At 46.1% G+C, this 24314-nt stretch overlaps 1 protein-coding gene across 2 annotated transcripts in view; it reads right to left on the bottom strand.

Moving 5' to 3' along the window:
* The window catches only part of NTRK3 (neurotrophic receptor tyrosine kinase 3), a 210273-nt gene that overhangs the window by 47411 nt on the left and 138548 nt on the right, over nucleotides 1-24314 (bottom strand). For both annotated transcript variants that reach the window (XM_009090015.4, XM_009090016.4), the window contains exon 13: nucleotides 1086-1216. In XM_009090015.4, the coding sequence (XP_009088263.1) occupies nucleotides 1086-1216 (131 nt within the window). The remainder of the gene's footprint in view (nucleotides 1-1085; nucleotides 1217-24314) is intronic.

Raw genomic sequence — 24314 nt, forward strand, 5'->3', positions numbered from 1 at the left:
AAACAAGTTCAGATGCTGTTTCTGGCTACATGCAAATGAAACTCTGAAGAGACTCGGGTGCCAGGCTTGCTGGGGGATGGCTGACACTGACAGGCAGGTACCAACCCTGTAATCAAACAATTAATCATGTGGGTGCCTTCATGTCCTCGGCTTTAACCAGTCTCAGAGGTGAAAGGTGCAATCTTGCACTTCACTGCTGGAGCAAAAGGGGACATCTGAGCTAAAAAAAAAAAGGCTTGAGATGCCAATGATTAGAGCAAGTCACAAGTAACTGGATGCCTCCAGCACTTTGGAGAGAGTGCTGGTACCTTTCTCCCTGCAGAGCGTCGGTTCAAATGCAGACCTTGTTCCAAGGAGTTAGGAAGCATTGGTTAAATCCAAGGGATTAAACTGTGTCTCTGCCAACTGGTGCCACTTGAGAGGAGAGCACAGTTCTGCTCTGAGTGTTCTCCTCTGCCCAGAGCCACACTGCTGGGGCACAGCTCCCACCAGGAATATCACAAGGATGCAAGCAGCACAGCGCGAGCCAAGCTGAACTTGTGTTGGCTTAAAATACTCAAAACAGGAGCAACCTGTGGCTAAGCAAGCAGGAGCAGAGTGGAGCCAAGCCGAGTTTCTTTGCCCATCTTGCAGCAAATTGATCCCAGAAAATTGGCTCATCATCCTTAGCTTTCATTGCTCATTTTTGCTGAGGCCTTTTTATGTTTCAGCTTCTGCATGTTGCACAAAAAGATAAAATCCAGAAGGAGCAGGGCCGCAGTGCCTGCTGGAGGGAGCTGGATCCACAGTGTGCTGCTGCAGCTGCACAGGAGCTCACAGCTCCCAGACCAGCCTCTCCTCCCTGTCTGTCTCCTGGCTATATCAGCAGGAAGGGAGGCTTTGGCACTGGTGAGAACAGACAACCTTGAAGCGAAACACTGAAACTTTGTGTGACTAATTGGATTTACCACAACCTCCGGCATCAGATCAATCTCCACCCCTGGCCCCCAGCCCTCCCCTGCTTCCCTTTCCCACACAGGCTCGTCCAGCCTCCCTTCACTAGCCAGACCCTGCCCTTCTCTCTGCCGCTCGCCCTTGGCATTTACCTTCACTGCCACCAGCATTTTGTCGTTGGTGGGGCTGAGGTTGTAACACTCGGCCAAGAACACCTTCCCAAAGGCACCTTCTCCCAGCTCCCTCTTCAAAACGATGTCTCTCCTCTTAATATGCTGGACATCTGTTGGAGGGAGGGGAGGAAGAGGGAGAGGGTTGAGGGAAGAATGAATCAGGGTTAATTCAGCGAATGGAAAACAACTAATTCAATTTTCTTGCGAGCTGCAAGGGAACTGAAATTGCTTCGCAAAAATATCGACGGGGATCTTTTTACCCACCCACAGAACGCAGCCATCTCTGTGATGGAGTAATCTCATGCAAAACATCTGCGAGGAAAGTACTTGAGGTTTATCAGTTCTCATGACAAGCTCATGGCAAGCTTGTCCTCAGGGGCAAATTCTGCTACAAAGACTTGAACCTCATTGGAATGATCCTGGAAATAATCCATCTCCTGTGAGGTATAGCAAAGGTCACATCCTTCCAATGAAAGGCCAGGTGAGATTAGAAGCTCCTGTTGAGTTTTGCATTTCAACTGGGATTAGTTTAAACTCAAGCACGATGGATTTTTGAGGCTGAAGCTTGGTAAGTCAAAGCATTCCCAGGATGAGGAGAACCAGTGACCCCCATGCTCCATAGGGCACTAGCAGGAGCTGGCTGAAGTGCTGGAACTGCCCTGCAGCAGGACCCTGACCCTGCAGCCTTCCCCTACACAACTGCTCTTTCAGAAAGAAGTCATCCCAGGGTACCATCCTGGCACAACAGATGAACTGAACCCATCAGTTTCAATGATCCTTGCCACTGACATTTAGGACAGCGAGGACTGACAGAGAATAGCAACTGAGGATTCAGGAAGACTCACAAGAGCAGTAGCTTTAATTTACCAGAGGTACAGAGGTCAATGAAAAGTGGTTTGCTCAGCTAACAGGTTATTCCTGAGGATTAAATCTGCCCAGATACCAGGCACCTACAGGGGCAGGTTAGTGACCATGGGATACCCACTGACTCTGTGTCATCATCAAATTCCACGGGTTGCTGGGGGAACTTGCTCTCTTCTGAGCACAGCACTAAGGCACAGCAAATCTCTAAGCACCTTTCTGGCTTCACAGCACCCCTAGAATTCCTCAGCAATTAAAAAAAATGGTTTTTTTAATGCTTGGAGTGAACTGTAGAAGTAGTTAGAGATGCACAGCCACCACAGCATTTTCTGAAGGGACAGCTCCCAAAACTTCACCTCTGTCCTTCAGTGGATCTTTCCATCACCATGAGAACTGTGGCAGCACAGACCACCCCCAGCCTCAGCCTGATGGTCATGAAGGCCAGTGGAGATGTGTGCACTCTTCTCCAGTGCCCAGTCAGCAAAAGCTGATGCACGAGAGGTGTCCTCAAGCAGAGGCATTGTGTGGGACACTGCCCTCTTTCCCCTCTTTCCACTCCCATAACCCTGAATCTGTTTGCTCATAAACTGGACCACCTTTGATCCTTTTCCACCTCTTCCTTGTGCCACAGGAGCTGTAAAGGTATGTGTCCCTTAGATTAGGTGTGCTTCCCTGCAGATGAAGGAGGTGGAAGTGACTAACTCTGGGTTTCAGACTGGCTGCAGGGTCACATCACAATCTGCCACCAGCTCCTGCCACCCAGGCACCTGAGCAAGCACCTGTATCAGCCTGAGGGATCACATAGGTACCACCTAATGCATCAAAAAGCTAATGGAACACAAGCATCCTAATGGCTTTCATGCAATTAAGCTTTTTAATTAGGAGCTCAGAGGCAGGTTTATGGAGCTGCCACCCCTGGGCCCTTGGCTTGCTTGGGAAGATGGATGCTGCAAGATTGCACAAGCAATGGGCCTTGTAATGAAAGACACCTCTCTGGGAATTCCCATTGACCTTTCTTAATTGTTCAATAGGCTGAAAACTGTTTCTTACCGATATTAATAATATTAGTAACATTAAGGCCCATGTTGGTAGGCACATCCAAAATTACTTTGGTTTTAAACCTGCAGTGGCAGCCAGGGAGAGCAAATCACATGTGGACTTTGCCTACTCCACCTGGTTTAGCTGAGTGTTTAAGGAGTACCTGGAGAAATCTGAGATATAACGTGTTGAAATGTAAAGCAATGCACTTGGGTGAGGAAACTCCTAATACAAGAAAAGCTCAAATGGCACCAATTTACTTAATAGAGTAGAGGAAAAGGGGTTTATCCTCTTTGGCTTGGCAAGCACTTCTATAGCACTCACCACTACATTACCTTTGTCTTACTGTACTGACAAACCACATATTTGCATTCTTGGTCTCCCAAATAGCAGCAAACAAAAAAGCTGTTAGGAAGGATCTTGTACTAAGAGGAGCCCAAAGATATTTTTATTAACTCAGAAATGTAGCAATTACAATAGGATTGTCCCATTTGGTGTGAGATGAAGTTAAATAGGAAACAGTCTCAGAAAAAACAGCAATACTATTTAAGAATTTTTACATTTCTGGTGAGTAACACCATGAGAATTGAGGCAAACCTCTCTTTCTAAACTCTCCAGGGTATTGCCCAAAACTTTCAGCTCCCAATTTTTCCTCCCAATAACATCTTAATAAATTATCAGACATTTCTGAGAGCTGGCATCCAAACGGTGTAATTACATCTATATTATTAAAATAATATCCCATCTGTCTCTGAGACCAGATTTTACAGCTAGTTGTTAAGAGTCACCTGAGAAGTTTCAGGGAAAATTGATATGAAGAATTAAATGTGTTGTTATGGCAGACAGACTTGAATTGAGGGAGAAGCAATCCTTTTACAGTAGTGGACTTGTGTAGCACTGTTGGACTGAAAGTTAACTTGGGTGGTTATAAAAATAAAAGGGTCATGAAGTTAAGTAGTTTGACAGCAACTGGACAATCTTAATGTGGAATCAGAAAAGTACATTTCCTGATGGCAATTTCTTTCAACCTCAAATAGCCATAAATTTTGCTCCATAGTATTTTAGGCACAAATGGAATAATAAGCGAGTTATAATAAATTGCTTTTCCACATGCTAGAGGCCTAAAGTAGTGAAGTTTAGATCAAATCCTTCCCTCCACGGCAAGATCAGCACAATGATTAATTCTCACCCACTCTAAAGTACCGGTTTAACCACAAGGCAGTGACAAACCCCCGTGTCACAGTCTGGCCAGCGGCGTTGTTGTGCTCACCTTGCACCTCTGCTCTCGCCCATCCTGGCTGTAACTCATGAGGAGGGCCAAACAGCCATGAAAGATGCTGTGCTGCAAGGGCACCTCAGAGGTTCATCTGCATAAATCTGTTTACCTCCTCCTGGAGGGAGCCGGGCCCTGTCTGATAAACAGCTGGTGTTTATTTGTTTTAGGCAGGCAGTGCTGTGCTAATCTGTCTCGGCTCTGTTGCAGTCAGCCCTGTAGACAAGGTGGATGCAAACTGCCTCTCCCGAAGCACCATTCTTTTTATTTTTTTCCTCCCCATGTACCATTTACTTATAAAAACAAGACAACAAGACAATTCATAAGAAGATCCTATGCAGAAGCCACAGCAGGACCTGACAGGGAAATAAGCAGAATTGACAGCATGATGTGAACTCATTCAAAGCCATGCTGTACCTACGGGAAAGATGTGAGTGCCTGACACTGAAGTAAATCCACTTTACAATGAAAAATCTTCCAGTCCTTGATTTGGGGTCAGTATATTTTTCATGACACAGGAGAAATGTTGGGCAGATTCCCCACCTTCCTTCTTGTCCATCAAGATTTAACACAGAGAAGGTGTTTCAAATTTTTGCCTTCACTGTTGTTCTGAATAGCCCATTAACCACATCAGAAAGCACCTGACCTGCAGCTGGTTGGAAATGGCCCATGACTTTAGCTCAACTATGGCAGCATGGGGGAAAGTTAGAGCATTAACAACAGTAAGTCTGGGACCCACTTTTACACATGCAGAAAGTTTCCCTTTCTCTGGAAGAGCCAAGGCAGAAGGATGGCAGCTTTGGATCTGCAAAGGGATCTTTACCTAACCACCTTTTGCAGGACAGATTACTTGATCTGTGCTTAAAGTGAATTTAGTTAGAAAAGTGACTGAAACCAGAAACTATTTCATCCCCGCCACTTGCTCCCACGTGTCCTTAGTCATGTCTGTTCCTCTCCTTGAGATAAACACCCAAACACCTTCTAGTTCGCTAAACTTGTGAACCCAACACAGCCATGGGATACTGGGGAAGAAGAAGAGGGAACAAGATTAATTCTGCTTTCCTCACACATCAGTCTAACATGTCCTGATGGGTCACTTCTGCACTGGCCCTTGTGATAGAGCCTGGAAAAATCAGAACTTTTCCACTTGCATCACTGATTCAAGGATTCTTCTCCCATCTTTTACTGTCATATTGCAGAGTCTCTCTATCTTAGCAAGGTCAAGACAAAAAGACCCTGACTCAACCCCCAAATTCCAGGTAGAGCACATGGAGCTGCTAATAGACTGTGTGCAATGGAAACACCTTGTTTTGAATAACCACCACTTTTCAATCACATGAGCAGATATTGGGAAGTTGTATGAGTACATTTCATGAATCTAATTTTCCAATTACTGTCTCATTTCTAAATCAGTCCTGGGCATCAGATGAAGAAGAGATGGGTTCAGTGACACTGCAAATTCTGCATTTCAAATTCCCATCACAACCAGCATCTTTGAAACCATGGTTTGCTAATACTCTTGAAGCCTGAATGCACATGATTGTGTTTGGACACAGATGACTGCAGTGGAAGGAAAATGGACAAATCAATCTCCAGAGTAAACCATGAGCAGTGCCAGTAGTTAAGCTAGAGCAAACTGCAAAACTACTAATGCTGGATCATTTACACCAGGTCAATTTCAATTGTTAAATTAATTTCAATTAATTCCTCACATCATCTTTCAAACTCCCAAACAGCTAGCAGTCTCTCTTCTTGTATTTCTAATGAGTTTCCTGACCCTGGACTCTTAATTCACAAACAACCTGTAGCTTTTTGGCAGAATAGACCAAAATTATAGACATGTCCCCTTTTATTTTTGCTGTCCTCTTTATTGGAAGATTCCTCTTTTTGCCTAGAAAAGACCAATATCAATTTTCTATAAATTTTTCTTCCCCCCCCCAACATGTGACCCTGTTTTCCCTAAAGGTAGGTCCTTTCCTGCACCTCTCCATCACCAGCTCCTCCCTCCCTTTCCTTTTTCACATCATGGCATTTCTTCTCTCTGTTTCTTCTTCTCTATTTTTTGCCCCTATTGCTGTTCAAGCCCTGTTTTAAACCTGACTTATTTTAGATCTGTTTCTAGGGTATCCTGATTTGGGTCTGATCCTGGGCTCTTTGTAGATATGGTCTTGATTTTAATAAGCTTCTAATGCCTCATTTGCATCAACAGCACTTTATAAATGATAAAAACAATGACATTTTTCAGCAGTGGCTGAGTCATTTGCTGTAACAACTAATTTATGCCAAGAATTTTCTCTTTTGTTTCTACATAAGTTGTCCACAAAAAGGTATCAAAGTTCTCACTTAGCCAGTGTGATTCATTCATTTCTTCCTCGACACTGCTGGAATAACTCTTGTGAATAAATGCTGCACAGCTCCGCTGCTCTGCCACAATTAAAATCAAATAAACAAAGCTTACAATTTACACTGGAAATCTTGTCACCACCACATGTAAGCACCAAGCAGAGAGCCCTTCATGTCAGGCAGTCAATCACAGCCTGGATGGGAACCAAACTCGGTGAGTTACCCAATGTACCTCATCAGAGCAGAGCGCGCGCATTGGGCAGGACCAGATTCAAAAGCCCTGCCACTGGAGGGCTGGCAAGGCATTCTCTCACAGATTTGTCTCACAGGGAGAGAGATAGGCAGGCTGCACAGAGCCTGAGTCTCCCTCCTCACCTGGTGCAAATCCATCAAAGTCAATGGAGGATATTGATTTCAATCATGGACTGCTGTGAAGTACACATAAACAAAGGGAGAATCAGTCCCACATCATTTTGAAAAATGGAGCCATAAACAGGCTGTTTCTTATCGCTGCCTGGACTCCAAGTAGGTAGCCCTTCCCTTCTGGTGGCTTCTGTCCCAGCTCTGACATGAGCCACCTCTGGGAAAGGGCCCAGGTACACATTCCAACAACTCGGCACGGTGCCCAGACACTGGGTCTTTGCCAGGTTCCTCTGTAAGACACCCTTCAAGGACTTGGACTCAAAAAAGTCATGATTATAAGCACCAAGCAGTTCTGACACAAATCATAGAGATTTATGCAAAGCATATCTGAATCTTTGGGAACTTGGTGGAGCAACCACAGCCTTCAGCTCAGTTAATGATCATACTCCTTCATAAAGACTTTAAGAGAAAGCTATTTTATGTTTCTGCAGTTCTTTTCATTTTCTTACCGTCCCCTTCATTCCTTGGGAGCAGCACAAGGTATGAGTGCAGCTCCCAGGTGGGAAGCAGGCTTTATTGCTCAGCTGACCCAGCAGACCCAGAGCTAATGCACTACATACTGGTAAATGGACCTTGGTAAAAAATAACAGGCCTTGACACATTTAGCTGGACAATCTTGGCTAAAAGAATGATCCAGTTATACCAATCTACACCAGGAGCTAAAGTTCAGTGCAATTGAGCTCAGGAAAACAGGAGAGGAGCAACCTCTGCATGCCAGATCTCTGGTGCTTTGGAAATACCTGACATCCACCATTTCCAAGCATACCTCTGGCAAACAGGACATCACCAGCTCCTCTGGCTTTTGCTGCTGCATTAGCAGATGGAGAGGAAGCCCTGACCCAAATCACTGCCTTTCAGCTTCCAGCTGACTCCAGCCAGCCCTGATTTGAGGGAGAGATGCTGCAAAACAGCCCTCAAGCAGCAGAGAGGGGTGTGATTTGCAGCTAATCCAGTGACTGGATTAGCACACTCTGAGCTGCAGCACCAGCTCCAAAAGCAGCCACACAGAGACCACCAACAACAGTGCTCATGTGCTGTTGGACCTGAAGGGAAATGGAAAGGGAGCTTGTGTGTGTGTGTAAAAGAGCTGATAGAAAGGCAAAGCACAAGCACCCCTTAAACCAACAACTCATCAGAAACAACTCCAGAGCCCGCCAGGCTCCCTCACCAAAACACCCTGACAGCCACCTGGAAGCAGGTGACATTACCTGGTGTGACATACCTGCAAAGTTTAAACCCGAACCAAAGCAAATATTCATTTACTTCATGGAAAAAAATCTAGAAAATAGTAAAGTTAGAATGCACTTGGCATCATTCCACACTCACTTTTTAAGCAAAACCTTCTCTCTGACCTTAAACCACCTGACATTCCTATTAAAAAATTGCACAACTTCAAGCCCTTCTCATCCATTTCAGTCCCATAAATCTGAGTACAAACCACTTAGCAATTATTTTATGAAGAGAGCAATACAAAATGTCCCACGGGTGTTGAGCGTTCTAGCCAGGAAGCACAACACTGCATAGTCCTGCAGAACCAACTGCAGAACCAAGCTATCCTGGGGAGATAAAAAAGACAAAAGGAGATAAAACAAGAGGAGGGATCCTGAGCATCACCCCCAGCCTGACAATGACCACTGCAGCAAATGAAAGAACCCTTCAGCACATCCATGCCTTGCACAGCAGTGGTTCTTGCCTTTGAGTCAGAATCCATCTCCTTCTCTTCCTGCAGATTTATGACTTTTTGGAATTAGTCAAGCAAGAGCTAATATCAACAGGACCTTCCCTTGATCCAACAAAGTAAATCTCTTCACCTGAGCTGTTGCCAAGGGTTATAATGTCCTTTAGTATGGAGACCTTGAAGACTTTACCAAAAGAAACCCAATGCTCCCAAGGCTCCTTGTGGCCACCAGGGTTGGGATTAGGCAGCAGGCAGCTGTAAATGTGCTCCCAGTCTTGTGCCCCAATCCAGTCTCTGCTTAATCTGCTCGTGCTGAAGACACATCTCAAGATCCTCTCAGGTTAAGGCAGTCACTCTGGTCCCCCTTGCTATTGTCACCTCTGCAAAGCCTGGGGACAGGTTCACCCTGTGCTTGCCAATGTCTCTGCATGCACCAACTCCTCCTCAGCTGGCTCCCAGGGGAGCACAAAACACTGCTGATGGGACCAAAACCTCACTAACATTCCAGGTAAAGGCTTAAAAACCATCCAGTGATTCCCAGCATCGTCTGCACCTTCCTGATTTCTGGCTGACACTAGGCTGGAAGGATAAACTGCCTTTCCAGCTTCAGCAGCTTCTGTCTCATTAGACATCCAGCACCAGCTTCTCATCCTGAGGGGACTGAGGCTCAGGCTCTGCCTTTTATATACAGGGTTAGCAGACAGCTGGCATCTCCTGAGGAAGAAGATTAAGAATATCAAGACATGGGTAGAGGGGGAAAGGATTGGGCTGCAGAGGTCTTTGCACTGGGTGAATGCCCAAGAGCCCCATGACAACACATCACAAAAGGGATCTTACACAAAGCATCGTCCTCACCAACCCATTGATACACTCCAGCAGCTCTTGGAAACAGGGACTGGGATTCTTGGCAGGGTGGAAGGAAAAGGGAAAGAGAGAGGAGAAGGGAGTCTTTCTGGTGAGCATGTTTTCTTTCCACCAGCCAGGCCCCTAGGTCCCCTGCTGCCAAAGCACTCAGAATAAAACATTAATTCAATACCACACATTTAATTACACATTATTTGAAAGTGAATTTATTTAACGGAGGAAAATAGTCTTCAGAGAGCATCTGCCTCCTTCAGACTCCTGCGTCTGCAGGGAGGGGGGCTTGGAGAGGAGATAGGAGGCATAATGGTTTGTTTTACATCAGCAGCTATTGCTGTTCAGCTCATCCCTTCGAAACAGGAGATTTTAAGGAGATAGAGTTGTGTTTTGCAGCAACTTACCAGCTGATTTGATTTTCCACCCAGTTTTCACTTGATTGGAAAGTGCTGCTGCAGACAGATACCACTTGTCTTTCTGTTTTACTATTTTTCCAGGGGAAAGGAAGGATTACTGGTGGAGGGTTGGAGGGGGATTGGCTGCCCCTCGAGGGACCACGTGATAGTCAGATTTCAGGCTTAAGGCTTCAACAACACAGTAATCAGACATTTAACAGCATCCTATTGCCAAGATGGATAATCAAAAGAAAGGGGGAAGTGACTGGGACTCAGCAGCAGCCTGGCAGCTGGGAGAATGTCTGCCAGCAGGAACACAGAGCCTTACCTTCCCTCCTGAGTCACAGGGGCTCAGGGCTATGGACTGCCCCAGCCTGGGAGCTGACTGCACGGCTCTGCCTGCTACAGCAGGGCCAGGAGCCCGGCAGAACCTGCTTTCAGCAGTGTGCAGCCCCTCATTTCCCCAGCCAGAGCTCCACTGCTGAGATGGAGCAGAGTCCAGTGTCTCACATTTCCCCAGCCAGAGCTCCACTGCTGAGATGGAGCAGAGTCCAGTGCCTCATGTTTCCCCAGCCAGCAGAGATGCTGCAGGGTCAGAAATGAGTTCCTGAGTCCTTTGAAGGGAGGAGTTTGCTCGCAGTGAACTCAGTCTGAGCTTTGGCCTTTGCTGTCCTCTGGCATCCCCACAGTGTCCCAGCAGGCAGATGCCACACAGGGCTGGCTTAACTGGTGCCACATGAGACTTTCTCCCAGCCATTGTCCCTGTACTGGCCCTTCACACTCCTTGATTTGGGAGCAGCACTGAAAATCTCTCTTATCTCTGCAGCGGCCTTGATTAGACTGCATTCCCCCTCACCCCAAGCAGACACAAAATTGTCCCAGTCACCACCACTGCTCCCTCCAAAAGGTACCAGCAGAGCTCATCCCAGCCAGTACTGACCCCTACAACATCCCCTGGTCAATCATTGCCCTTTTTGGCCTCAGCAGCCAGATCTTGCTGGTGTCATTCCCATCCCAAGCATCAACCTCAGTGCCATGCTGCAGCCTGCTTGCACACCCATGCAGATATTGCAGCACAGGGTTCAGATCACAGCATTAAGCTTTTCCTTCTAATTTTGAGGATTTAGGGGCTTTTGATAACACTGTTTCAGTGTTGTTCAGTCATTGCCCTTATTCACAGTTTGCAGGATCTAGCCCAGATTGCTAAAAAACTCCAGATATATTGAATATGTTCTGGAAAACAATATTTGCCTATTAGAAGGGTGGTGCTAAAGAAAGAAGAATGGTTTGGAAGTGATTCAAACTAAAACTGTGATCCCCATTGTAAAGTACAGAACAAGAACTGACCCCAAATCTGGGTGCAAAATGAAGAAGTATTTTTAGACAAAGTGCAGTTTCCTCCAGATGTGGAACTGCATAAAGACTTTCAGAAAAATCTGCTGTGACAGAATTCCTGGACCGTCTCAAAGCAGAAAATTTGGTGAAAGAGCCTTGTGTTCTGCATTTTCCAGCTAGAGCTCCAGGCAGGTTGGAAGTGCTTCTGATTGTTGCTGTCCTCACCATCATCACAAAGACAAAAAGGAAAAGGACAATTTTGAAAGAAATGTAACATCCTCTCTTTTTGTGTGTGTATGTGTGTCTGTAAACTCCAGGTAGTAATATCATTTCTTTCCCCATGCCCAGTCATTTTCCCACCAACAACTTTGCTTGGTGGTCATTAAACGAGTGTCTAATGCAGCCAAACCCATGGAACAAGAAAATTCCAGAAGTGAGGCCATGTGGAGCAAAAACATGAGGTGTTGAGAGACAGATCTCAGGCTCAAGTTATGATTTGGTTAGAAAGTCTCTCTCTAGTTTGCCCAATTTCCATCTCTCTCCTTCCTTCCCACCTCCTCTGACTCCCTTTCTCACAGGACCAACACAGGAGCTGTTTTATGTCTGTGCCTTGATGAGGTGTTCCCTCAGGTCCACGTTTTCCTAACACCCAGAATGGACCTTGCTCTGTCTTTGTTTCTGCCTGAGGTTTCCTTGGCTTGTTCTGTCTGCACATCCCTTTTTCCATCTCAGCAACTCCTCCTGCAGAAGGAAACCCCTGAAGGAGGAGTAATGTGAGACAGCTCTGCCTGCTGGGCTCTAAAATTACTGTGGTTTGGGTGATTTAGGCTATTGTTAAGAGGCAGCAAATTATGCAGAGAGGGATAAAGAGGAGGAGGACCATACAAAGGAATTGCTAATCTGATGGGGAGAGCAGCTGGTCCTCATTTAACCCTCCAGGTCTATGCATGATTGTGCTCCTTTGCCCTATGCCTTAGTCACAAGTAGCAACGAATTTTGTGGTGGTGCTCCTGTGAGGCTGCACAACAAGAGAATCCACTTTTCCTCCAAGGTTCCCCCTGCAGTAGGGAAAAAAAAAAAAAAAAAAGGAGAGAAAGGAGCCCACCAGCATCCTGGGTTCATCCTGCAGAAGAGGATCCCTAAAGGCAGCAGCTCAGCTGTGCATTGACTCCAAAGATGTTCCATGGTGGGATCCAACTTGTTTCCCAGGCACCATCCAGGCAGCACCACCTTCCTCTCCTTGGCACAAACAAACCTCTTTGAGCAGTGAGAGCTGAACCAGAAATAGATCTCCTTGGGTTAGGCTTTGAAAATCCCTCATCACCAGGAGGTCAGCACTGATTAAGGGACCACATGCTCTTGTTAGAGCATCCTTCCCTGATGGCACTGCTTCACTGTGCCCCTTATTGTGGTTATAAAGGAGAATCCATCCTGGGTCATTGTCTCTGACACTCCCAGCACGGGGAGAACACAGGGTGATAAAACATATATATTTGTCCATTTTTCTGTCTGTCATTCTTCAGCAATGTCTCACATGATTATGAGCCAGATGGTTGGGGTGAATTTTCACAAAATCCTGCACAAACTTCAATGAGTGCAAGAGGGGAAAAAAAAGGATCCTACAGTTTTCTCCTGTGGCCAAACATCAGTGTCTGCACCAGAGGAAATATGCCCAGTTAATTCTTCTTAAAGGCCCTGGTGAGACTCAAGAAAACATTTTGCAGTGCTGGTAGCCTCAGAAGACATGATTAATTGCAGATGGTGAAAAGGTGCATGTTCAGCTTTAACTGAACTCTGCTTGAAGACTGGATGATTGTAAAGTTGGTATTCAAGGCACATGGGGAAGGCAACCTATGAGCATCTCCAGCTACAAAACCAAGATATCATATATATATATATATATATATATATATATACTTTTTAAATATATATCATATATGGCTTAACAGCTTAAATTTAAATGTGTATTGTGAAGTTTTATAGCAAGAACATACTGCTAGTGAAAAGGACCAAAATCAGCAAGATTTCTGGGGAAAGTGGGAAAGACTAATACTGTTTTTCAATTTCCAGAGGATGCAGAGGCATGAAAAGAACCTCCCAAAGCTGGCAACAGCAATTTGCAGATGAATATATGTGTGTGATGCTGCAGAGCATTGAGTGGGTATAAAGGTGAAAAGATCTTCAATACCTTAAGCTGTTTCCCCTCACTAGATGAGGAGAGGTCTCCTTTCATCCAAAAATACCTTGAACAAGACTATATATGTTGCTTTCCTGAACTGCCTTAATTGAAGGTCCAACATCAGATATTGGGATGGTAACATGGCAAAATGAGAGGCCACTAATCCAATCCATCAATCTCCCTACAAATCCTGTTTCCTTATTGCAATCTGAGCTTGGAAAGTGACCCCAAATTCAGCCTGTACTGAAAAGGTCACCTTGAAGTCTTTTCTTTATCAATCAGAGTTTAAATCAAGTCTTTTAACCTTTTCCCAGGGCAGAGATTTTTTTAAACAGGTAGTGGGAAAACATACCCAGATCAATATCTGAGTGCATATGAGCACCCAGAGTTCAAAACTTCACTCAGACTTGCATTTACACAGCCAGGCTGCAATTCTGCAAACAGAGCTCACATCAAGTCATCTGAGGTATCCAAACTACAAACTGGAATTGTAGAGAGAGAAGAAAAAAATAAAAAATAAGGAAGAAATGAATAATTACTGAACTGTTAAAAATCACATCTTCATTTCTGGAAAGAGTTCAATGAACAAAAAATTTCCTACGCTGCCCAGTTTCCTTCATTTACCCTTTGTTAATGGATAGTGCTGTTTCTCTGTGGCATAAATTGCAATGTCTCTTATTCTCTGTTTCTCTTCTCTCTCTAGGGATTCCTCTCTCAAACACATCCCAGAGCAGGAGAGGCTCTGGCTGTGTTTGAGACCTTGAGCACAGTCCATGCTGCTGAAAAATCCCTCAGTCCATGATGCTATAGCAGAGAGGACTCTGGTTCCTGCCTTCAGCATTTTCTTCCAGATCATTAGCAGACATCAAGAAAAACATAGGTGATTAACAGCGACCTCCAGGACACATCACTTTCTACCTCTTTCCAATTGGAAACACTTTTAGCAACAACTCTTTCCTGTCTCTTGCTCTTAGGGCAGATTTCTACACTGGTTCTTTGTCTTGTCAATGCATTTGTCAGTGCTTCTACCACTAGTCATTAAATTCAGGAGCCTGGTCTTTGTCACATACTTGTGGAACACCTCAGTGTACCTTATCCATGGAATTTCCCTTGGATATGGTGGCAGTGAGCTCCTCAGGATTAGTTGAGTGTGACCTCCCACCCCTTCAAGCCACAATTCTTTAGTCTTCACAGAGCGTTGCTTTCCAGGTGTTCTCTCACAACATCCTTTAAAGTTAAAGAAGATTCCCAAGAATTTCACAGAGCAAACACCAAACTCACTGGTCTGTCTCTTGTCCACATTATGTCCACCGCTTTCCAACTCTCATCCATCTGCCCAATTTTAAACAGGAAAATTAAAATGTCAGCAAAAGCTTGGCAAGTTGTGTGCATACCCTCAGGATGTTCTCTCCATCTGTAGAGGATGCTCACCTGGTCCTGTGCCCTTGAACAGCTGGTCACTGATATGAACCCTTCATCCTCCATAAGGCTGGATGCAATTTTGGCAGATGAAAAATATTTAATAATCTTTCTCTCCTCTTATCATTGATTCAGGCTGGCTTTTGTTCTATCATCAGTGTAAGTTCTCCATATATCACTCTCAAGATAAACATTTTCTCCTCCACATTCTCTGTACCAGATCCCTGTTTTCCTCAAAACTCCAAACCTCTCCTTGATGTGAGGCCAGTTTTGCTGTCTCTGAAATGCTTATGTGCAAAAGGACTTCCTTGCCTGAATTACACCCTCAGCATCTGTATGGCTGCTGCTTTCCACCCCTTTGTTTTCTCCTGCATTCTTCTTCCTCCCCTCTCCTGTCATTGTGATACTTCAGCAGTGCTCCATTATGGTTGCAGTCTCTGGCTTAGCCAGCCTGGCCTATGTCAGTCCCATCATCCTGCTTTTTATTATCTTTACTTTTACAAGACTGAATGTTTAGGGCAGCCTTCCCAACTGTGTCTGAAAGACCTGCATTAAAGCCCAGCCAGTTTTCCTCCACTCATTTTGCATTCCCTGTAAGCCAGCTCTCCAAAAGGCCACTGGTTTTGTGTGACTGCCCTTTCTGCAGACCCTCCTCAGCACTTCAGCTCCACGGGAAATATAATCACTTCAATTTCAAGTGTATTTATTACAGTTGCTCAATTTCCTTTAATCTGTCATTTCTCCTTCTCCTCCCACCATGACTGCTTTCTTTTCATTGAGCTGTGAGTGCTCTGAGGAGGCTTTTACCTCTGACCCTCTCTGCCTGCTCCAGCCCATCCCTGCACAGGCTCACGCTGGGCTCCTTCTGCACTGATTATTGCTCATTACCTTGTGGCTTAATGAATGTGCTAGGCCCTTTGCAAACAAATGCCTGTGTCACAGGCAGCACCTCCCACTGCTGACCTCTCAGGACTAACTGAGGCAGAGGAGACAACACTTTCAGGCACAAATTGCCTTCATCATCAGCACTGAGAAGGAAAGAGACCGAGAAATCTCTGAGGCCTGTCTGAGAGAAGGAAACCTTAACAACAGAGTGCCCATGTCTGCCTGAGTCTTGTAAAACAACATATTTCTGGGCAGGGAGAACAATGTTTTTATGTAGAGGATGCATGTCCCTCCAGTGACAAGGCTGTAAAACCACAAGCATCCCTTCAGAGCTGGAGCTGTAAGAGCCAGAGAAGCCCCAGCTGACATGAAAACCATCAACATGCCTCCCCACATGTAAAGCTGTGTGAGAACACACACCTCCCGAGGCTTAATTGGTGTATTAATGTATTAAAGCACTGACACAAACAAACAGGAACTGCCTTCATAAGCTACAAAATCCTTGAGTACATTGTAATTAGCTGGGCTTGTTAAACCACTTAATAAGCAATAGATAGCATGTGTCTGATGCCCCTGCGTCTTGGCTCAGAGGGAAAGACAGGCAATTGCTTAAATATGAAATGTGTTCAGTTCTTAGGTGAATCCTAAGAACTGTTCCCCTGACATAGGGAACTTCTGCCCTGGGCAGACACAGCTGAGACCAACACCAGGGTCACTCAACACAGTCCCCACTCCTCCCCTGATGTCCTGTTCCCACCAGACAGCTCCCAGGTTGTGTCAAGGAGAGGTGGGAAAGGGCTGGCACTGGGAAGCAGCAAGCCATCACCAGGATTCCTGCTGTGATCACCCTTTTCCCACTCCCTTAAGAGTCCCAGGAAAGGGGAAAAGTCAGCAGGGACACAGCCAAACCAGGCAAGACAGCTGTAGAGCTACCCAGCAGCCCTGAATGCAAATGGGCAAGCAGTGCTTTAATTTTATCCCAGATCCCAATCTTACTCCCACAGTGCTAGCACCCATCCATGTGCCCCTGTGCAGTCCAGCTGGCTATCCAGCTCCAAATTTAACTTTCCCCAGCACATCACCACGCACCACTGCAGCTTTCCCAGAGCAGGCAGAGAAAGAGAAGCTCCCTCAAACACCGCCTCCACCCAAGTCCACCACGGGGATCTGCAGCTCTGCAGCTATTCCTAGATCCCAACTGGATTCTTCTTTTCATCTTTGTTCTGCCTCCTATTCTAGTGCTGAACCCCGGGCCTGCTGCCTTGGAGCTTCTTCCACATGCTGCATTCATCCATTTTTAAAGGTGACCTTCCAACTTTAAAGGAATCTAGCAAGCTTCACTGTCTTCATTTGCCCTCCCCTTCTTTTCAACCTGCTCCTTGTTATGAATTAAAAAGGGGCCTGAAAGGTTTTCTCTATTAAAAAATAAAAGCTTTAGAAAGAACACACGTTTCCAAATAATTTCTCTCCCAGTTTTTGCAGCAGACGTCTTGCATGTCACGGTGTTTGCTTGCTGCAAACTATCAGCTGCCAGCCCTGATGCTCTGATTCAGCCACTTACCTGACCTTGTGGGGTGCCTGTCACCCCACCCCACTCTGGCCACTCTCTCCCTAGTTCTGTCACTGCTGTTTGGCCAAGCAGTTCCCAGTTCTGGATGAAAAACAACTTTTGAGGGAGCAGAGTAAAGTGGGGTTATTTTAACTTGGACAATGCCAGATACCCAGTCTAGACTGTGGCCTCATAAGCTCTTGTGCTGGCACAAATGAAATGCAGCAAATAAATGAAGTTCTCTTTATTTCACCTTACTGCCAAAAGTGCATTTTGCAAGCCCTGGGGCTGTATAGCCATGGAAAGGGAAGGTGTCTCCAGCCCTGAGCAATAAGATTACTCTTGCCAATGAATTGGTGACAGTAATTAAATAGGAAATAGCAAAGCAACATGAGAGTTTCCTGCTGCTCTGGTAGAACATTTTGCCATTTAATCAGGACAAGCAGAACATGAATTTTTACTGTAATACAACTGATATAGGGAAGAAAACCATGATCTGATAAAGTGAAAGCTCCGTTTCCAGCCCTTCTCTTAGATTACAGAATCAAACAGAAAACAACAGCAAAGCACAAAGAAAATAAACCAAACAACCAGTCCCTCTTCCTCCCTTTCCACTCTCTGGCCGTGAGTTCTGCTGCTATCCAGACAGGTTGTGTTGTATATTTATTTTTGACAAGAGGTCAGGACACCACAAATCACCATCACACAGCTACACTCTGGATTTAATCATCAGCATTTGCTTCCATCCAGGAAACCAGTGATTTTTTCTGAGCTAAGGACATCTGCCTGCCAGGCACGAGGCTCACACTCACAAACTCATTTCATGCTGAACACCAAGTGACCACAACAAGCAGGAGCCCTTATTCACAGCTGGCTTGTGCCACACTGAGCCTGGAAGGGCTTGGCTCAGTCAGAAAACACCCAGACTCTCTTCCCAAGCCGTTCAATAATCCCTACCTGACACTGTTTGCCAGGCTAAGTGTTAATCCTTAAACCCTGCTTGATCCCATAGCGTCCCTAGGACTCTTTCATTCTCCTTCCAAGCCAACACATCCATGCTTTTCCTGCCAGCCCCACTGAGCTCTCACATGCTCACTTGGACATAGACTTTAACTCTCCAAAAGCCAACCATCATGCTGCACAGCAAGGGAAGCAGCTGATTATGCCCTTCCTGCAATTATCTGCTGAAAGTAGGTGAGTAGTTCAGATTTTTAGGAGAAAAAGAGGGCTTCCCAAAGCAAAGGCAAGATTTCAAGGAGGTACTGCCAGGTCAAGCTTGAGTACAATACATAATGGAAGGCTCCTTGCTTCGCCTCACAGCCACAGCCTTTCCTTGGCTGTGATGCTCAGTTTTATCTTTGGGCTATGAATGATTCATGGAGCCTTAAAATATATATAATCTAAATCTCCTAGAACAAAGAGTCTTTTTTTCAGGGGGTTTTGAGGGAGCAAGGAGCAGCATGTGTGCTGCCTGCACTCGGCTTGGATGTCCCTTGGGAAGGAACCCTTGTGTCTCCCTGTTTCTTCCCAAACCCAAGCAGCTGTTCTGAGCTTGCAGCTGAGCTCTGTGAGAGACCCCAGCTCAGTCTCTAGGACACAGGGATGTGCTGCTGAGGGTCTCCAGAGCTGCTGTCTGGAATCACACCCAGCTCAGAGCCAGGCTGTTCTCATCCATGCCTGGCAGTCCCAGCGCAGGGACACTGCCAGTGGACGGTGGGGACTTAAATCATTTATACAGAACCGCAGCAACAACTTACCTCCATGTCACAGCCTAATGCCCTCAAGGCTCTACCATCCCGACCTCCAATCCTCTGCCTTGGGCTGTGGATCACATTTAATGAATGTGTTTCTTCCCTTGGAAATCCAACATGAATATTTGATTCCTACTACACACACAAACACAAACATACACACCCTCCTGCATCATAATCAGCAGGCATCTACTTACTTCTCCAGACAAGGACACCACTTTGGACAGCTCCAAGGATCTCATGCCACAGGCATTTCCTTTCCCACTGAAGAGATCTGAAGGCCATCCTCTGGTTTCTTGTTGAGGAACCTAAGCATGGGGCTGGGTGAGATCTGGTGAAAGCTCCAACCAGTGGGGACCTGTTCTTACTCAGCAGGGAGCACAGGGAAACGAGAGGTGGAAAGGTTTCAGAGAGGGAGGGCTGGAGTCCTCAGTGGCTCGTGTCCAGCAGGCTGTGGGATGGCTCCCCCCATTGCTGGCACACCAGCAGCCCAGCTGGATGACAGATTGAGCTCCACACTGCTGTAAACTAAGGGCACAGACATGCCCCAGAGGATTGAACCAACCCTTCAAGGCATCACCCAAATAGATTCCTGTGCAGCCCTTTGATTTCAGTGGCCCTTTCAGATCAAATTGCCAGGTTTCATTCTGTGCTGTATCTACAGTTCATGATCACCACATTTCCTTACTCTTCGAGTCTTAGAGGTCTTCCTTAGAAGGATTGTCAATCCTTACCTATTTGGGTGTACATGGCAATATCTTTTATGCTCAGGAGGTTTTTTCGTTTTCTAAGGATGACTCTGTCTTTTTGGTGAGAGATATTTGCCTTCCCTTGTGACACTGCTATTGCTATCATCCTTCCCTTTTTTCCTTTTTTTGAGGTTCATGCCAGCACCACTGAATCCAGAGAAGGAAATCTGGCAAAACATGAGATGCTTCACACATTACAGCCATGCAGAGAAGCTTAAGGACCTACAGAGAATGTTACCCAACTCCCAAGAGTCCACTGTGAGGTTAACAGGATTAAACTGAGCTCAGCCTAGTCACAGGATGATACATTCATCCAAGATACACTGTCAGTGATTTCATTACCTTCTTCTGAAGCCATGGCTATAAGATCTTCTGTTGGGATTGGGTGGCAAGCGTGTCATAGGCTGCAGAAAAGGCATTCTCTCTGTGCTGGCCCTGGCCAGGAGGGCTAAGGCACACCACAGCCCTTTTCTGGCTGATTGCTAATGAAAATGAGAGCCTGGCACTATCATCAAGTAGCCACCCTTGCAGTCCTGTGCTTTCAAATTTTCTAAAGGAGTCACAGCTATGCCAAACACCTCCCACAGCTCTGCCATACCTGCTGGCATTCAGGATGCATCCTCCTTCCCCACACCTGACCCGGGTGGCCAAACTGGAGCGGCCGTGGGCGTCAGCCCTGGCCCCCAGCAGCACTTGGCTCTTCTGGTTTTCCACTCCCACACAGTGCCAGAGCTGCAGCATTTCCAGCCAGAAGAGCCCCTGCTTCCTCCTGAGCAGGGACTGACAGTTTCCCACTGATACTGCCTAATGCAGTCAGTTGTCATCGATGCATTTAGAGCAGATCCATCAAAATAATTCCTGCTAGAGGTCTGAATCCAGCACATTACACACAACAGCTCCCTAGAAGGAGAAAAAATGGCACTTACCTGTCTTCAAGGGAGGCCCTTCTCAGTTGCCTGCAAGTTCTGTGCGTGGTGAGATGTGCTGGCTTTGGGGTACTCGTACCTCTGCAGGTGTTCCAGCAGTGCTGAGCATGTCACTGGAGCTTAAACACTTAAACTTCCAAACCCTCTGGGACCACCCAATAAAGCAACGTGTCCAGCAAGCACAAAGCAAACCTGCAGCCACCTTCAGAAGTCTACAGGGGGCTGGACCAGGCACTGTCAAGGAAGAGGTGTCTGTGCACAGCTGCTCCTCTCATCCCCACATATTGCCTGGCACTGATGCAGCAAACCCAAAAAGCTCTGTTGAGCCAGAATATCTCTAAAACTGCCAGGCAACAAGGCCTCACAAAGAAACCTGAGCAGAGATACGACTCTCCAGCCTGGCAAGATGAGCTCACATCAATGATGTTTGAAGTGTGCATTAGCATGATGTCACTGCACATGCCTGGCAGTGGCACCAGGGACTGAATCCTGGCAGGACCAGGCCTTGGCTACATCAGCTTGCAAGACCAGGAGCTCGCTCTCTCTTGTATCAGATGTTGTAATATACTCCACCACCTCACCAGCCTAGTCCATGGACTATAAGCATCCCTCCCTCCCTCTCCTAATTACCTTAATAAACAGCCTGGACACATCTCTGACTCACTTAAGATAATGATGACCTGGCCAAAATCAGTTTATTCAGACATTCTGGCAGTTTACTGAGCCTAATGCAGCTCCAGTCCGGCTCTCCCTGACTCCTCATGAATGAGCCTGACCTCCAGCAGCAGCTGCTCTGCCACCAATGGATGGAAACCCACACACAGGTCAGACACAGGCTGCTCCCAGAATTCTGACTGGAGCCAGGAAAGATACTTGCTCTGAAAACAAGCTTTTAACTGTTCCAAAGGCCCAGACAATGACAGTTTTTCTTGCCTGCAGAAAGACCTGTCAGGATGGTACTAATCCCAACATATGAAAAAGAAACTTGGGGTTGGGGACAGCCCCAAAAAACAGATGATTGAAGGGCATCTCTGCATGTTACATTTCTGACTACCTGTCTGAAACATTCACTCACCAAACCCAAGAGCAAAACCAACACCCATCACACAACATGAATATTTGAAGCAAAATCTTGGAGAAAAAAGGCCAAATACTCTGAAATAATAAACAAATGTTTACAAAAAGTCAACTTCTCTGCAGGAATCAGGCACAGATTACAAATGAGTCACTAACAGCAGAGCAAATCATTTAACCAGCACTTAGAACAAATCCCTCCACTTTGTATAGAACAACCAAAATTTATTCCTGCTGATTAGTCAGCAATTACACTCACAAGTTCAAAATAATACCAAAATTCAAATGTAGCTGTCTTGCAGTTGCACTCTGCTTTACTGCTGGAGAAACTATCATCTTCTCTTTGGGAAGGAATCCTCCTGCAGTTATTTAGTGGTGTGTGGGTTGGGATTTATTCTAGCTCCCTGGCATCAGACCACATGCTGGCACCACCAAGGAGCCTGCCTGTCTTAAGGAAAGTAGTGGGGACAGCACTGGAGAAACCACAGAAGATAAAGGTGAAGCAAAATGCAGTACAACAGCAGAAGATACATCATTGCTTCACCAGATAAAGCACCTTTTCCAGATGAGAGTGGGCAGGTCTCCTATGAAACTACGCCCACACCTTCAAGGCAGCTGTATGCACTTCCCCACAGTTTGTTAAATTCTCTTCCAACTGCTCAGGCTCTGCAGGCACTGGTAAATGCATGGTTAATATGGACTCTTTGAGTCATTGCACAAGCAGCACCAGAAGTGCTTCCAAACGTTAAGGAAAAAAGATGAAATCACTCAGCATTGATTTCTTGTGGGCTCTCTTGCTGCTGCTCCTCCAAACCTGTGGGTTTTAGCTTTACTACTGGGTCTAGGCCTCTTTATCCTCTGCTAATGCCAGGCTTAACCCTGAGGATCTGCAGCTTGTTCTGGGCACAAATCAGAGCAGAGCATTTGCTGAATCAGCAGAAGCAGCTGCCTCCGACTCCCCAGAGCTCCCAGGAAATCCCTGGACAGCAGGACATAGACACAGGGAAAGGACAAGGCCTGGTGGTAGAAAGAAACACCAAACCACCACCTTTAAAACAAGCTCAAGTCTCTTGGGAGAGAAGGCATGACTCCTCAAGACCATATCTAAATAGACAAAAGAGCAGCAAAGAACACCAGGAGTCAGTGCAATGTGGATAAGCAGCTGCAGAGCTCAATATACCCCAATCATGACCTACAGCATCCCACACACCCTGCAGCAAGTCTGAGCCCAAGGACCCACACAAAGACTCCATGCTGGAGAGAGCTACAGTGCCAGAAACACACTGTGCCTGTCATGCTCCCTCCAAGCAGGAATTAAAAGAAACACGACTCCATCTTTTTAGAATCAAAGTACAATGAGCCAAAACTTTGTTTTGCTGCTTACTCACACACAGGCTCCACACTCTACAAGACCTGAGGAGGCAAGGTTGTGATGTTCAGGAGGAGCTGATCATTCCTGCTAGAGGTCCTCTGCTCCCACCCTACCAAGCCAGCATCCCAAGCTCCTTCAGTAATAACCCTTTATTTGAAGAGTCATTTGAAGCCAGAGTGGGGGGAGAGAGAGCAGCACAGCATTACCAACTCATGGCCCAGCTGTCACAAAGAGCCTGGAGCCTTCACATGGGTACATCAGGCAACAGAGACAGCCAAGAAGAAAGAACAAGAAGAAACAAGTGCCCAACCCTTCTGTGATGTCTGTCAGAGCCCATAGTTAAACCAGCTCCTTTTGAACTGACAGCATTAAAAGTATTGTGGGAACTCATACGAAAGGAATCAGTTGCCCTGAAACACAAAGCAAAGTGAACCAAATCTGACCATAGCAGCAGCCTGAGTAATTGGCTAATCAACCACTGTTTGCAGTGTTTCTGGGCTGTGAAATCTCATAACACACCCTGCAGAAGTGGAGAAGAAAAGACAGAGCTTCTAAACCCCATGTTTGTTTCCCACACCTCAGAAAGAAAAAGGAAACAGGGATGGAATCCAATGCAGCTCAGCTGCTCATCCCTTGTGTAAGGTTATGTTAGGAGACAGACATTTGTCCTGGGCACCTGCAGACATTCCTGGAAAGGTTAAGGTCTCAGCCATCACCTAGTCCTGTGAACCACAGCACCCCATCACTGCTAGAGACACACTCATTAGAAGGGAAGGTCATGTGGAAATTCACCCACAGCGTCATTTTGAGACATTCGCTTGAAAGTCATGCCAGAAAGTTATAGGAACAGAAGGATGCTGGAAAACATGTTTTTAATTTGCTCATCAAAACTCTCACCAGGTTTTCTAAGAGGGTTCCAGCACCATCCACCAATATGTGCTCAAACACACCCCCGTCCTCATGCCCGCTGTCACCTGCAGGTTGGCACAGCAGCTTTTAGTTACATCAGTGACATCTCCTGTGAACAATTCTAAGACACAGCTAAGACACACCCTCATGCCAAGTCCCACACACTGCAGAATGGTTCCTCTCTCCTCCTG

Source organism: Serinus canaria, chromosome 10, assembly GCF_022539315.1.
Source record: "Serinus canaria isolate serCan28SL12 chromosome 10, serCan2020, whole genome shotgun sequence".
In the NCBI taxonomy this organism is placed as follows: Eukaryota; Metazoa; Chordata; class Aves; order Passeriformes; family Fringillidae; genus Serinus; species Serinus canaria.